Source organism: Cetorhinus maximus, chromosome 14 (genome assembly GCF_964194155.1).
Source record: "Cetorhinus maximus chromosome 14, sCetMax3.hap1.1, whole genome shotgun sequence".
Classification (NCBI taxonomy): Eukaryota; Metazoa; Chordata; class Chondrichthyes; order Lamniformes; family Cetorhinidae; genus Cetorhinus; species Cetorhinus maximus.
In genome coordinates, this window is record NC_135892.1 from 15,465,596 (window position 1) to 15,482,516 (window position 16,921).

Consider the following 16,921-nt stretch of genomic DNA (forward strand, 5'->3'; position numbering starts at 1 on the left):
ACCCGAAATCCTATTTCTAATGTTCTGATCATTTTATGACATGCAGATCAGTCACTCGTGCAATGTATCTGATGGAATTTATAAAATTGACACATTGGAGGAATTAGGTAAAGGGATTTGTTGCGCTAGAGTTCTGTACCATCCCTGGGCTCCTGCTTAAATTATGAAATGTTCTGCCATAAATAGCTCAAGGAAATCTGATGCATTTGATGGCATAAAAATGTTTGTGAAATTAAGGCCCTCTCTGGAAACTGCACAAGAGGATAAAAAATAGGATCAGGAGTCGACCATTCAGCCCCTCAAGCCTGCTCCACATTTTAAGGTTCATGGCTCACTCCACTTTCCCACCCTCCCCTCATATCCCTAATCATATAAGTAATTTCTCCAGTGGCCCCTATTCCTGAGTTACCCTCATGACTGACAATGAGGCCCATTTGCAGCTTTCCAGAAGTCTGGCCAACTACAATGGTGGGTGATCTTAAGAAACCAGCAGTGGCGTAGTTAAAGTGAAAAATTGTGAATGAAACATTGTCTTGTTTTAAAATTTGAAATGTTCAGGTTTTATGCTCTGCTTTATGGTTACTGTCAATATCTAAAGAATAAAGATTATGGCCTGCGGAGCAGCAAATGACTCCGCGTAAACTGCTGATATGCCTGGGGACCATGAAGAAGTTCAGATGCATGCACAAGTTATGTGGGAGGTTTAAACTTCTGATTACTGTTTTTACCCTGCCCAGACTGCTCTGTGATTCTCTACAACAGTGGGATGAGACAGGCAGAACCACACAGACATGGGCTGTTGGCCTATGCTTAGCTGTTTTTACACGGATTTACTGAGCTCTTTTCCCGGTAGGTGTAAATCTGCTTCAGGCACGTAGCTCTAAGTAAATCAGCTGGAGTGTCAAAGCAATCCAGCACCACGGCAACCACAATACAGCTCAGCATCGCCCCTCCTGACTATGCCCACCACCCCCTTCCCGACTATGCTCACCACCCCCTCCCTATCCCCTTCCCGACTGTGCTCACCATCCCCTTCCCCACCCCCTTCCCGACAATGCTCACCACCCCCTTCCCGACTATGCTCACCACCCCCTCTCTATCCCCTTCCCGACTGTGCTCACCACCCCCTTCCCGACTATGCTCACCACCCTCTCCATCCCCTTCCCGACTATGCTCACCATCCCCTTCCCCACCCCCTTCCCGACTATGCTCACCACCCCCTTCCCGACTATGCTCACCACCCCCTTCCCGACTATGCTCACCACCCCCTTCCCGACTATGCTCACCACCCCCTTCCCGACTATGCTCACCACCCCCTTCCCGACTATGCTCACCACCCAGCCCCTAATGATGTTCATCACCCCCACAGTGTTCAAACCCCTCTGACAATGCTTACTCCTCACCCCAAGCCATGTTCACCACCACCCCTACCCACTATCCCCCATCCCCCAACAATCTTCACTCCACCATCCCACACCCCTTTGGAATCCCTGGCTCTTGTCAATGTTGGAAGAGTCAAGATTTTCAGGGGAGGTGGAATTAGCAATGTTGGGGGTGTGGGGTGGTGCTGAGTATTGTCAGGGGGTAAAGGGGAGTGGTGAGTATTGTCACGGGGTGAGGGGGTGTTGAAAATTATCAGGGAATAGTGAAGCAGGGAGTACTGTTGAGTGTTAGGGTGAGGGGGGAGGTTGAGCATTGTTGGGGAATGGGGGCAGGCTGTGCAGTGTCAGTGAGGGGGGCGATGGGGGCAGGCTGTGCAGTGTCGGTGACGGGGGGGGGGGATGGGGGCAGGCTGTGCAGTGTCGGTGAGGGGGCGGGGGATGGGGGCAGGCTGTGCAGTGTCGGTGACGGGGGGGGGATGGGGGCAGGCTGTGCAGTGTCGGTGACGGGGGGGGGATGGGGGCAGGCTGTGCAGTGTCGGTGACGGGGGGGGGATGGGGGCAGGCTGTGCAGTGTCAGTGACGGGGGGGGGGGGGATGGGGGCAGGCTGTGCAGTGTCGATGGGGGCAGGCTGTGCAGTGAGGGTGAGGGGGGGGGATGGAGGCAGGCTGTGCAGTGAGGGTGAGGGGGGATGGGGGCAGGCTGTGCAGTGTCGGTGAGGGGGGGGGATGGAGGCAGGCTGTGCAGTGTCGGTGAGGGGGGGGGATGGAGGCAGGCTGTGCAGTGAGGGTGAGGGGGGATGGGGGCAGGCTGTGCAGTGTCGGTGAGGGGGGGACGGGGCAGGCTGTGCAGTGTCGGTGAAGGGCGGGGGACAGGGGCAGGCTGTGCAGTGTCGGTGAAGGGGGGGACGGGTCAGGCTGTGCAGTGTCGGTGAGGGGGCGGGGGATGGGGGCAGGCTGTGCAGTGTCGGTGAGGGGGCGGGGGATGGGGGCAGGCTGTGTAGTGTCGGTGAGGGGGGTGGGATGGGGGCAGGCTGTGCAGTGTCGGTGAGGGGGGGATTGGGGCAGGCTGTGCAGTGTCGGTGAGGGATGGGGCAGGCTGTGCAGTGTCGGTGAGGGGGGGATTGGGGCAGGCTGTGCAGTGTCGGTGAGGGGGGTGGGATGGGGGCAGGCTGTGCAGTGTCGGTGAGGGGGGGATTGGGGCAGGCTGTGCAGTGTCGGTGAGGTATGGGGCAGGCTGTGCAGTGTCGGTGAGGGGGGGATTGGGGCAGGCTGTGCAGTGTCGGTGAGGGGGGGGATTGGGGCAGGCTGTGCAGTGTCGGTGAGGGATGGGGCAAGCTGTGCAGTGTCGGTGAGGGTGGGACGGGGGCAGGCTGTGCAGTGTCGGTGAGGGTGGGACGGGGGCAGGCTGTGCAGTGTCGGTGAGGGGGTGGTTGGGGGCAGGCTGTGCAGTGTCGGTGAGGGGGCGATGGGGGCAGGCTGTGCAGTGTCGGTGAGGGGGCGATGGGGGCAGGCTGTGCAGTGTCGGTGAGGGGGCGATGGGGGCAGGCTGTGCAGTGTCGGTGAGGGGGGGATGGGGGCAGGCTGTGCAGTGTCGGTGAGGGGGGGATGGGGGCAGGCTGTGCAGTGTCGGAGGTGATGGGCCCATTTAAAACTCTGCAAGTCAATGAACTGACTGAAGCCAGACCTTAAGGGGCATGTCTACAGTTCATGATTGAAAAAGGGACATAGTTTCACTTGAGCTGCTTCACCATGAGGCCTCTCCACTATGTTTGTCACTGGATTCAATCGGGAGCCAGGACTAGAAAGTCTGAAGGCTCCAGCGTCAAATGGTAAGTGGGCAGTTTATAGCTGTGTGTGCTGCTGCTGACTGGATGGGCTGGACCATTGTAAAATGTATTAATAGTCCATTATAAAAGTGTAACAATTAACGAATAAAATGACTTGAATATTATATGTAAGTATCGATAAATTAGTCATATCTAAACAGTGACTTTAAATTTGTTGAAATAATTTGATGACTCTAGGTCCTGGAAAAAGAAAAGGCTGAAAAAGAGAGACAATTGAAGGAAGTAAAGCAGGTGGGACAGGCCCTGCTTGAGTCAATGGAGAAAGGTAAAACCACATCAAGTCTAAATGTCATGAGCTTGGTAAAATTGTGGTAAATGATTATGCATTGATTTATCCTGTTCTGTCAGATATTTGAAGCTTGCTGACTTAATGTTGAATATTGAGTACAAAATTAAAAAGATAATCTTTAGTAACCTGATAATCTGAATTTTAAAAGCAGTAAATGCTAGGAATACACATAAGGCCAGTCAGCGTCTTCAAACAGAAACAGTAGGTTGAAGTTTTGGGTATAGCCTTTTTGTCAGATACTCTTTCAAATGGAAACACCTGTGAGGAGGCTGTCCTGTGTTTAAAAAATGGCCTGGGTATTCAGGCTGCAAAGCTTTCTCGTGGTGTGATTTGAAAAATTCTGACGTGCCTGCCATGGGATATTTTTAAATAGACAGTGGTGATAAGAGAATGATTTATTGTTCGTTCTTTGTCCCATTACACTCCTGTTAAGAGCCTTTGGTTTGCTATGTTAAAGGCATTATGTAAATGTAAGTTGAATATTGCTGAAAAAAGACATGTTTTCGAAGCTTTCCATCTTGCACTCATCAGGGCAATTCGCAAGAATACCAAATGTAAAGGGAACAACAATGCCAGATGTGCTAGAAGATACATATATTAATTTGCAGGGCCCTGTCTTTTGTAGACAGAAAGAACATGTATACACATTGCACCGAAACAAAATAGGGGTCAGCCATTCTCTGGGTTGTTCTCCAGGGCAATGCCTTGACCAATCAGAGTCAACCTGCCTGGTTTGAATTTAAACAAAGCTTGGCAGTTAACTGTCAGTAACCAATTAACTGATTAATTCTCCATGGCAACGCCTCTGTCAATCAGAGTCACTTGCCAACCAGTCAGCATTCTCTTCTCATGCATAATAAATTATTGTTCCCTTTACATTTGGTACTCTTGCAAATTGTCCTGAAGACTGCAAGACGATAAGCTTTGACAACATGTGTCATTTTTGAGCAATAATCAAGTTCTGTAGTAACAAATATAAATGACTTGGATGAAGGGATAGTTGCCAAATTTGCTGATGACACAAAGATAGGTAGGAAAGTAAGTTGTGAAGAGGACATAAGGAGGCTGCAAACAGATATAGATAGGTTAAGTGAGTTGGCAAAGATCTGGCAGTTGGAGTATAATGTGGGAAATTGTGAAATTGTCCATTTTGACTGGAAGAATGAAAACGAAGCATATTATAATGGTGAGAGATTGCGGAGCTCTGAGGTGCAGAGGGATCTGGGTGTCCTAATGCATGAATCACAGAAGGCTAGTATGCAAGTACAGCAAGTAATTGGGAAAGCTAATAGAATGTTATCATTTATTGCAAAGGGAATGGAATACATCAGTAGGGAGGTTATGCTTCAGTTGTACAGGGCACTAGTGAGACCACATTTGGAGTACTGTGTACAGTATTGATCACCTTATTTAAGGAAGGATGTAAATGTGTAGGAAGCAGTTCAGAGAAGGTTTACCAGTGTGATACCTGGAATGGGTGGGCTGTCTTTGCAGAAAGGTTGGACAGACTAGGCTTGTATCCACTGGAGTTTAGAAGAGTAAGAAGCAACTTGATTGAAACCTATAAGATTCGGAGGGGTCTTGATAGGGTGGATGCGGAGAGGATGTTTCCTCTTGTGGAAGAATCTAGAACTAGAGGTCACTGTTTAAAAATAAAGGGTTGCCCATTTAAAACAGAGGTGAGGTGAATTTTTTTCACTCAGAGGGTCATGAGTCTTTGAAACTCTCTTCCTGAAAAGGTGGTGGAAGCAGAGTGTTTGATTTAAAAAAAAAAATTCGTTCATGGGTTAGGCCAGCATTTATTGCCCTTCCCTAATTGTCCTTGTTCAGAGAGCAATTTTTTAAGAGTCAACCACAATGCAGTGGGTCTGGAGCCACATGTAGGCCAGACCAGGTAAGGATGGCAGATTTCCTTACCTAAAGGACATAAGTGAACCAGATGGGTTTTTACAACAATTGGCAATGGTTTCATGGCCATCATCAAACTTTTAATTCCAGATTTTTATTGAATTCAAATTCTACCTTCTGCCATGATGGGATTTGAACTCAGTTCCCCAGAGCATTATCCTGGGTCTCTGGAATACTGATCCAGTGACCATAAATTTTTAAGGCAGAGATGAATAGATTCTTGGTAGGCAAGGGGGTGATACGTTGTCGGTGGTAGGTGGGATGCAGATTTGAGGTTACTAACAGATCAGCCATGATCTTATTAAATGGTGGAGCAGGTTTGAGAGGCTAAATAGCCTACTCCTGCTCCTTGTACTAAATGTAAGTTGTTGCGTTCTTGCAGTGCTTTTGATTGAACCCTGGCTTCTGCCGTTTATGCTGTTCAGTGCAATTTTCATAGCTCAGAATGGGTCTTCCAAGGCTGCTGCAGGAATACAGGAAACTGATTTAACAGTGGACACTCCAGGAGCTTGGTCATAGACATTAGCCTCCTGAAATATGCATGAAAAGAACAGCATTAAAAACAAGTGAATTTGGTAAATAGTAGAAGTTATCCTTTTATATGTCTTTAGAAGAATTTGCTGAAGTCTTTCCAGGTTCATTTTTAGCTAGTGTTGTGTATGTTTTTGTGTGCCTTCATATCATTAGGTCAAAATTAATTCAATTAAATCTAAGAAACGAAATGAAAGATAAACTAGGGGAAAGAAATCAAATTCATAACTGGAAAAGAATGGATCACTGCCCAAGATATTACGACCAATTATTTACAGATTTAATATCCTTGCAAATTTTAATGGAATCTGCTGTTGCTGATCTTAAAGTTGGGCTTATAGAGGTATATCTAAAGCTACCTTTTACAGCAACACACTGCACTATAGGAGCGTCCAAACCTTAGCCTCTGGACCATATGGCTCTTGACTTACAGTTTAGCCTTAATGTTTAGCAACTTAGTCTTGAGTGTGTATTTCTTTCTATTCACTGGCCTGACCTGTTTGAATTTTGATGGCCTGCACATTTGGAGAGGGCTGTTTTTAGCCTTATTAATGGATAAATCCTAAATTTGCGCTCGCAACTTCAGATATAAATTGATACATTGGGATCCTATATAAAGTTTAAATCAAAGCTCTATAATCAGAGCTATGAAGCCTTGCAAGGCATGAAGCATTGTTGATTTTGGAACATTTTGAGCAGCGCACTGTGTAATATTGTATAACCCAAACATGAAATCAGAGGAAGGATTAAATGGTTTAACTTTTAGGTGGCTTTACTCTGAAGCTCCCTTCATTTATAAAAACCATAGCAATTAACTATAAAAAAACCTCACTGTAGAAATACTCTAGGCTTCAAATAAAAAAAGTAAATTATTTTTTAAATTTAGTGAATTTAAGATGTTCTTCCAATCATCAGGCATGTGAATTCTAGTCTGCACAATTATCTTACTATTGCAACAGGCATGCTGGTAATTGTAGTGTAATTCACTGACGATTGAAGTGAATACCCTAATTAGTATGTTTTGGTTTCTCTCCCTACCACTTCCTAAAAGATTAGGCAGCTTCCTTTCAGAGTGCCCAGTTCTTGTTTCTTCTTGGAAGCTATTCTAAGAATGATTATAACCTGCTTCTAGTTCAAGATGTTTCCCTGCAGTAAACTACTTGGAGCTCTGAGCCACCTTTCTGACTAGAGGAATACGATACAAATCGAAGTTGGCAGTACAATTATCGATCCCTGAGTGGATTGAAGATTACTTGTTGAAATTGTTGTTAGCCTACTTGTTTTTGTTCTAAAGCAACTTTACATATTTTAAAGCTGTGATGTTGGGGTACCCTTGTAGATGGAATGGTCTTTTTGGGACAGCAAGCTATTTCATATGCACATCTGTTGTGATCGGCCTTGCTGAGTCGACTTTCCCCTTCTGCTTCTATACCCGACTCTATTCTCCTGGCAACTGTAATGGTTTGATCTGCCATCAAGGATTGTATTATTGCCTCATACACTGTGGAAGTAATCACTTTTGGTATGAGGACTAGCCTGCAGTGCCAGCAAGAGTACCACCTTGTTTGCACTGTCAGTTTTGCTGCTGAAGGTGGAGCATTCAGCAGCAAAGCAAGTGTATGGTAAACATCAATGTAAGTTTAATATTTTGACTCTTGTGTGTTTGGGATAGATGAAAACATAATTCAAGCTTTGGGTCAAACCTAAACAAATAATGAGGAGGAAGCATTGATTGGCCTGTGGCTGATGATGTGAATTTAGAGATGGGGAGGAAAAGAGCTGAGATTCTAATTTCCTTTTTGCAATTAAATTGGAAAGTGCCCTTTATACTCACATGTACAAATAGTAATGAGATAGTCTATCCTCCTAGCCTTCACTTTGGGTTTGCTCACCCAGAAAATGGAAAGCAGATCTAGTTATGCATTTAGTCATTCTACCCGCCGTAATACTTGTGCAATGTAAACTTTTTGCAGAAGGACTGCCAGTAGAGGAAGTAAAGCACTCACTGGAGAGAGTGTCAGTGGAATGGAAAGATAACAACCAGCAAATGGACAAGCTGAAATGTAAGGTGCAGTTTCAAGAGGATATTAACTGTATTTATTCAGATCTACAAGAGCTTGAAAAGATTGTGAAATCTAAAGAAGACTGGCTGAAATGCGCAACCAATGCTTCACTGAAAGAATCCTGTCAGGTGCGTGACTTTCTATACTGTAGGATATTGTCACATAGCTTAATTGAAGGAAGTGAACAAGAGCATTAAAAATTCAACTCTAGATTAGTACCCCAGAAAGCAATGGTTGAGGAAAAAGAAATAAACTTCTGGGAAATATAACTGAGGATCCAAGATAAATACATACAAAGCACATGTAAGTGCAGATTTAATAAATGCGACCCTAAATGGATTAACAAGGTAATTTCTAATGTTATGGATGTAAGAAAACAGGGAGCTGATGAAGGAGTTTGCTGATGGTGCGGAAGCTTCAGATATGAGTCAGGGAGGTGAGGTGGTGAATGTAGTGAGTACCGTTTCTAATCTATATAAACAGCCTGGATTCAAATCCAAGTTACTTAAGTTCACAAATGGGGCTAATTTAAGAGTGCTGTTGAGTCTGATGATGTGGAAATAGGCAAGCTGTAGGGAAAGTTTGCAAAAAGGCAGAATTATGGAAGACGAAATTCAATGAAAGTATAATTGGAAAGTGTTACACATTGGAAGAACAATTGGGGATACATGAATGGATGGTGTTAAATAAGTTGGAGGAAAGGCTGAAAGTAATCTGGTGTTAGAGTAGGTTCAATGTTTATTATTTCTGGCCATTAACAAAGCAGAGGAAGTGCTAAGCTATGTGTATATATGCTGAGGCTGCCCTGCTAAAGCTGTATAATGCTCTGTCCAGGCCTCAGCGATGGAATGCGTGGATCTCTGCTGATTGAAGTTCCCTGTTACGTGTTCCACAGTTGAATGATCTATTGGCATCCACTGAGCTCATACATGAGAAGCAGGCACTTGGTTTGGGATATTGAGAGGCTATTAACATTCAATGAGCTGCATTCCCATATTCAGGGGAATGGAGGAAAAAATAGAAAAAAATTGGGGGATGTTTAGGAAGTATTCTGATAGTTGTAGTTGGCCAACTGTTGGTTTTCACACTCTAGCTTCTCTTAATTTATATTCCCTTTTCATCTTCCTTTTCTGCCCTGGCTGACTCGCACTAATGCTTTACATTAAATCAGCACAGATCTGTATTTATTGATAGTCATTTGGCTTCCTACCTGTCCTCATTTTGTGATTTTACTCAGGAACATATTAAAAGTCACTGTGAATTAGCAGTAGGTGTGCTCAGCTCCTAAGGTTCAACTTTCTCTCCAATCTGTTCTCCTTAAACAGTTACGTTGTAGGCCTATAGCATTTACTTAGTGTGTTAACTCTGGGTAGAATTAGGGTTTTATAAAACTGATTCTTGAAAGCTTTGATGTAATTTGATGAGCAACCATGTGCACCAGGGATAGAGTGCACACCATTGATTCCTGACAAAACCTGGATCACAACTGAACTAAAGATGAGAAATACTGTACTCTGATTTGCAGCTTGTAGAGAGTTGAATGCAATTTCATGTTACAACTTAAACTACAACCAAAAAAAAAATAGAGGGAGAAAATAAACTTTTGAGGGTAAACTAGCAAGTAATATAAATATGGACAGTAAGAACGTCTTTAAATATATAAAAAGGAAGATAGAGGCCAAAGTGAACATAAGCCCCTTAGACAATGAGGCTGGGGAAATAATAATGGGGAACCTGGAAATGGCAGAAAATTGAATAAATACTTTCCATCAGTCTTCACGGTAGAAGACATAATAGCATTCCAAAAATACAAAATAATCAAGGGGAAAAATGGGTGGAGGAAATAAGTACAACAATTACCACTAGAGAAAAAGTACTAGGGAAATAGTGGGCCTAAAGGCCGAGAAGTCCCCTGAACCTGATGGGTTGCATCCTAGGATATTAAAGGAAGTATTTACACAAATAGTGGATGCACTGCTAGTAACCTTCCAAGAACCCTTAGATTCTGGAAAAGTCCCAAAAGATTGGAAAACTGCCAATGGTAACACCTTTGTACAAAAAGGGATGGAGACAAAAAACAGATAACTACAGGCCAGTTAGCTTAACATCCGTCACTTAGAAAATGTTAAAGTCTATTATAAAGGATGTAATGGCAGAGCATTTAGAAATGCATAATATAATCCAGCAGAGTCAGCATGGCTTCATGAAGGGGAAGTCATGCCTGACAAATTTATTAGAATTCTTTGAGGAGGTAACAAGCAGGATTTATAAAGGGGAATCAGTAGATGTAATATATTTAGGTTTACAAAAGGCGTTCAATAAGGTATCGCACATAAGGCTACTTAATAAGGTAAGAACTCATGGTGTTGGGGGTAATATATTAGCATGGTAGAGGATTGGCTAACTAACGGATGACAGAGTTGGGATAAGGGAGGCATTTTCAGAATGGCAACCTGTAACTAGTGGAGTATCACAGGGATCAATGCTGGGCCACAATTATTTACAATAACTTAGATTAAGAAAGTGAATATACTATTGCCAAGTTTGCGAATGACACAAAAATAGGTGGGAAGGCCAGTGGTGAGGATGGCATAGAGTCTACAGAGGGATATAGACAGATTAAGTGAGTGGGCAAAAACTTGGCAGATGGAATATACTGTGGGTAAATGTGAGGTTATGTATTTTGGCAGGAAGAATAGAGGAGCTGAATATTGTTTAAATGGAGAAAGACTGTAGAAAGCTACAGCATAGAGGGATTTGGAAGTCCTCGTGCATGAATCCCAAAAAGCTAACATACAAGTTCAATAGGGAAGGCAAATGGAATGTTGGCATTTATTTCAAAGGGAATGGAGTATAAAAATAGGGAAGTCTTGCTAAAATTAGACAAGGCACTAGTTAGACCGCACCTGGAATACTGTGAACAGTTTTGGTTTCCTTATCTAAGGAAAGATATTGACATATATATATTGACATTGGAGGCAGTCCAGAGAAGGTTCACTAGGTTGATCCCAGGTATGGAGGGATTTTCTTATGAGGATAGGTTGAGTAGGTTGGGCTTGTACTCTTTGGAGTTTAGAAGAATGAGAGGTGACCTTATTGAAACATAAGATTCTTAGGCAGCTTGACAGGGTAGCTGAGAGGTTGGTTCCCCTTGTGGGAGAGTCTAGGACCAAAGGGCATAATCTCAGAGTAAGGGGTCGCCCATTTAAGACAGAGATGAGGAGGAATTTCTTCTGAGGATAGTGATCTGTGGAATTCTTTACCACAGAGGGCTGTAGAGGTTGGATCGTTAAGTATATTCAAGGCTGAGATAGACAGACATTTTCAATCAGTAAGGGATTTAAGGGTAATGGGGACAATGCAGGAAAATGTAGTTGAGCATTATCAGATCAGCCATGATCTCATTGGATGGTGAAGCAGACTTGATGGGCTAAATGGCCTACTTCTGCTCCTATGCCTTATGGTCTTATGTCTTAGCCTTACCAGTTATTCTGTTTCTCATTATTACAGCCAATTTGCAATAAAATTACTCATGTTGGGGGGAAGGATTGACAAACTGCACAATTTGGCTCATTGTTTACAGGTCAGAGAGAAGTAACTCCAGAAGAATGTGTGGTAGTTTTGCATAATGTGCTTATTTTTATTTCCTGCAGTATGAAATCAACAAACTGAGTGAGATAACTCCATGTGTAGAGAATCTAATGGCTCGTGGGGAAGTGCTTCACAATGAGCCTGGAGCTCCAAGCTTCCTCCAGGAGGACATTAGTAATTTTAACAACCAGTTCAAGTCACTTCTGCAGAAACTACAGAAGAAACAGCAGGCACAAGCAGGTGAGCGGGCCTATGATTATCTTGAAGCAAACTGTGAAGTCACTGGCATGCTTCTTACTTTCTGATGCATTTTGTTGTACTTCGGTTTTCTGTGTCGCTGCATGGAACATAGGAACAGGAGTGGGCTAATCAGCTCTTTGGGCCACTTCCGTCATTAGACCGTGGCTGGTCTGTACCTCAACTCTATTTATCTTTCTTTGATCTGTATCCCTTGATATCTATACCTAGCAAAATCCTATTGTTCTCAGTCTTGAACTTCACTTGATTCCCAGCACCCACAGCCTTTTGGAGGAAAATTCCACATTTCCACTGCAGTCCTTTGTGTGGAAAAGGGGCTGTCCTATGATGAAAGGCTGTGTAAATTGAGCCTGAGTTTAGAAGAATGAGAGGTGATCTCATTTAAATATACAAGATTCTGAGGAGGCTTGATAGAGCAAGTACTGAGAGATTGTTTCTGCTGGTTAGGGAGTCTAAAACACGGGCACAATTTCAGGATAAGGGGCTGATCATTTAGTACTGAAATAAGAAGAAATTATTTCATCCAAAGGATATGAATCTTTGGAATTCTCTACCCCAGAGGGTTGCGGATGCTCCATCAGTAAATGTATTTAAGGCTGGGATAGACAGACTTTTGGGGTCCTGGGGAACTGAGGGACATGGGGAGTGGGTGGGAAATTGGAATTAAAGCCCAAGATCAGCCATGGTCATGTTGAATGGCAGAGCTGGCTCAGTGGGCTGTATGGTCTACTCCTGCTCCAATTTCTTGTGTACTTGCTAGCCTATCACTAATTTTAGGATTATGCCCCCTTATTCTGGAAATAGCTTCTCACCAGAGAAGATAGTTTCTCTGTTTTTTTAATCATTTACAAGACCTCAGTTGGATCAGATTTCTAAACTCAAGGGATTACAAACCAAGTTTCTGCAACCTGTTCTCATGATATAATGATTTTAGTGAATCTGTGCTGCATTCTCTCCATATACTTGGGTTCGGTTGGGGAGATCTGCTCTCACCTGGTTCCATTCTTATCTATCGAATTGTAGCCAAAAAATCACTTGAAATGATTTCTCTTCCCACTCCTGCACTGTTACCTTTATTATGCCCCAAGGATCTATCCTTGGCCCCCTCCAATTTCTTACCTACATCTGCCCCTCGGCAACACTATCCAAAAGCACCTCTTTAGTTTACATGAATACTGAAGACACCAAGCTGTACTTGACCACCACCTCTCACAACAGTTGCTGTGTTATGAGACTGCCTGTTTGACATCCAATACTGGATGAACAGAAATTTCTCCAATTAAATATTGGGGAGCCTGAAGCCATGATTTTCAATCCCTGCTCCAAATTCCATCCCTAGCTACTCCATCCCTTTTCCTGGCAACAGTCTGAGACTAAACCAGTCTGTTCACATTTGATTACAAGATGAGCACTAAGACCATCTACTTCCACCTCCGTAACATCACCTGCTGCTGAAATACACATGCGTATATTTGTTATCTCTAGACTGGACTATCCTAACGCACTCCTGGCTGGTGTCTCACATTTTACCCTCCGTAAACTTAAGGTCATCCTAAAACTCTGTGTCCATGAATTAATTGCAGCAAGTCCGATTCATCCATCACCACTGTGGTCACCGAATTACATTGGTTCCTGGCCAAGCAACGTCTTGATTTTAAAATTTACATGCTTGTTTTCAAATCCCTTCATGGCCTTGTCCCTCCCTTTCTCTGTAATCTCCTCCAGTTCCACATTCCTCCAAGATATTTGCACTCATCTAATTCTGGCCTCTTTAGCAACTCTGATTTTAGTTGCTCCACAACTGGTGGTCTTGCCTTCAGTTTCCCAGTCCCCAAGCTCTGGAATTCCCTTGCTTTTCCCCTTTAAAACCCACCTCTTCAACCAAGCTTTTGGTCATCTGACCTGATATCTCCCTATATGATATTTCCCTATATGGCTCCCTGTCCAATTTTGTTCCATAATGCTCCTGTAAAGCGCCTTCGGATGTCGTATTACAGTAAAGATGCTCTATAAATGTAAGTTGGGTGCCCAAAACTGAATGTAGCACTCCAGGCAGAGTCTGACCAAGGTTCTGTACAATCGAGGCATCATTACCTTGCTCTTGTATTGCAAAACCCTTGGGATGACGCCTAGTATTCCATTAGCTTTCTTGATTACTTATATCTGAGCGCCAGCTTTTAGTGATCTGTCTGCATGGATTCCCCAATTCTGCTGCTCCTACATGTCTCCTAGTTTCTAACCATGAAGTATTCTGAATTTGTCTTTCTTAGATCCAAAGTGGATGACCTTCCACATCCTCACATTCAACACCATCAATCAGAATTTTGCCACATGTCTGATTTTTTTTCCCCCATCTGCCCAACTTACCATGTTTTCTAATTTAGTATCGTCTCCAAAATTGGGTTTTTTAAAAATTCTTTCACGGGATGTGGGCGTCGCTGGCAAGGCCAGCATTTGTTGCCCATCCCTAATTGCCCTTGAACTGACCTTGCCAGGTCATTTCAGAGGGCAGTTAAGGGTCGATCACATTGCTGTGGGTCTCATGTAGGCCAGATCAGGTATGAATGGCAGATTCCCTTCCCTCAAGGACTTTACACCTCTCTCTTCCGTCATCCAAGTTATTGTGTATCCCACATAGCTGTTTAGGCCCTAAGCTCTTAGGGAGCTCTAACTCGCCTCTACCTCACCTTTATGCATTGCTCCACTGATATAAAACAGTCATTATAACCTACGCCTTTGACCAAGCTTTTGGTCACCTGTCCTATTGTCTCCTAATATGACTTGATGTCACGTTTTGTTTGAAAATGCTCCTTTGAAGCACCTAGAGATGATTTACTACATTCAAGGAGCTACATAAGTGCTTTGATTTGGTTTCTAGAACACACTAATGCAGAATCTATCAAATGCCTTCTGGAGGTCATTATAGAAAATATCTGTAGACATTCCCCTGTCCACCATGTTAGTGACGCTTCAACTACATTAGTTCAATATGTGCTGCTCTTCACAAATCTATGAGCGCAATGTTATCTTTATTATTTCTTGATTTTGTCTGTGCAGCATCTCGCATAATTGTGGGAAAATGTGGAGTTGTCCACTTTGGCAGGAAAAATAAAAAAGCAGAATATTATTTAAATGGAGAGAGACTGCAGAACGTTTGGTCTCCTTGAGCGATTTGCTTGCATTGGAATCAGTTCAGAGAAGGTTCATTAGGCTAATGGCATGGGATGAAGTTGAGCAGGGTGGGCCTATTGGAGTTTAGAAGAATGAGAGGTGATCTTACTGAAACATATAAAATTCTGAGGGGGCTTGACAGGGTAGCTATTGAGAGGCTGTTACCTCTTGAGGGGGAATCTAGAACCAAGGAACACAGTTTAAAATCAAGGGGTCTCCCATTTAAGACAGATGAGGAGGGATATCTTCTCTCAGAGGGTCGTTAGTCTTTGGAATTCCCTTCCACAGAGATCACTGAAGACTGAGTCATTGAATATATTCAAGGCTGAGTTAGGCAGATTTTTGATCGACAAGGGAGTCCAGGGTTATGGAGGTCACAGTCCCATCAGCCACAATCTTATCGAATGGCAGAGCATGCTCATTGGGCCGAATGGCCTACTTCTCCTATTTCTTATGATCTATGATCTTATGATCTTCATGCCTCGTACAGACATTGCATAATGCAATATTTTACAAGTCAACAAATAGCAACGCACTCTGGTGATAGCATAAATTAGGTCGGGTTGCCTTGGTTGAGGCAAGGGTGAGGCTGCGCTGGGATAGGTTCCACAGGCTATTTTGGGCACTGCAAATTCTTTGATTTCTACTTGACATTGTTTCTCAAGACCAAACAAAGTGACAATACTAAGATTTCGGACCCCTTGCATGATGTAGCTGGTGGGTGCTTCAGATGAGTGCACTGTAATCAATGTGTAGTTGATTTATAGTGTAGCACATAATAATTACTGCTATTTTCATCTAAGCATGAGTGCATTCACTGCAATAGCACAAATCCCAGTAATTTTGGTTGTGGTTATGCTGCTTTAGTAATGCTGAGGTACTGTTGCTGCAGTCTTGTACTTCGCTGGGCTTATTGTAATCTCTCATTAAAAGGTTTGGAAGGTCCTCAGAAACTTGATGCTGTAAAGTCCCTGAAAGTGTTGCTGGATTGGTCTGAAGCCCAGGTTACACCAAACTGGAGTGCAGTTACGAATCTGGAGACTGCTCAGAATGTGTTAAAACACATAGTGGTAAGGAAAAGCTAGTTATGAACAGAAGTTTATAATGCACTGTGGCTACTTCCCCTAGTTAAAGGAAATTGTTAAGTAAAAAATGTTACACAGTATGTGCCAATTTATCAAATTCTTGACACTATTTTTCTTGGGAGAATAGGTAGTGAGTAATAACTCTTCGATAAACATGTTAATAGAGATGCAATAAGGTGATCAAAATTCTCGAATGCTTCAAAATTCCTTAACAATACTAAACGGTGTGTTTCATAATGTCTGCTCTGGCTATTAGTTTGGGATATTCAGTAGCACTAGGACCACAAACGGAACATCACAGCCCTAACCCTTACTGGAAATGGTCACTCAGTAACAATCTCTCACTGCCTCTCTCCCTTCCTCCCTGCCCTCGATCTCTGCACCCCCCCCCCCTCTCTCTCTCTCCCCCTTCCCCTCTCCCTCTCCCTCTCCCTCTTTCTTTCTCTTTCCCCCCACCCCATCTTTCTCTCTTGTTTATCTTAGACTTTACAAGATGAATTGACAAACCATCAACCAGAAATAGACAGACTGGCTGTAGAGCCACAAAGGATGGCGGAAAAACTAACTTCTGGTAAGACCGCCTATAGCCTGGAATTGGAGGCAATTCAAGCACGGTGGAGAAAGCTGATGGCAAAACTTTGTGAAGACAGCCAGATGCTGGAAGACACAATATCGAAACTGCAGCAATTTCAGGTGAGTGAGACTGTGCAAAATGAATGTTACACAGCATTGAACGGTAGAGGCCTCAGTCTACCAAGTAGGAGAGGGAACAGGCATCAGGAATGGGAATGTACAA

The 16,921-nt window shown here is 43.6% G+C and overlaps 1 protein-coding gene across 7 annotated transcripts in view; it reads left to right on the forward strand.

Annotated features, from left to right (window-relative positions):
* Positions 1-16,921, forward strand: part of utrn (utrophin) — a 630,893-nt gene that overhangs the window by 168,438 nt on the left and 445,534 nt on the right. For all 7 annotated transcript variants that reach the window (XM_078556557.1, XM_078556553.1, XM_078556558.1 and 4 more), the window contains 5 exons: positions 3,407-3,494; positions 7,931-8,148; positions 11,674-11,851; positions 15,974-16,110; positions 16,609-16,818. In XM_078556557.1, coding sequence (XP_078412683.1) covers positions 3,407-3,494; positions 7,931-8,148; positions 11,674-11,851; positions 15,974-16,110; positions 16,609-16,818 — 831 coding nt within the window. The remainder of the gene's footprint in view (positions 1-3,406; positions 3,495-7,930; positions 8,149-11,673; positions 11,852-15,973; positions 16,111-16,608; positions 16,819-16,921) is intronic.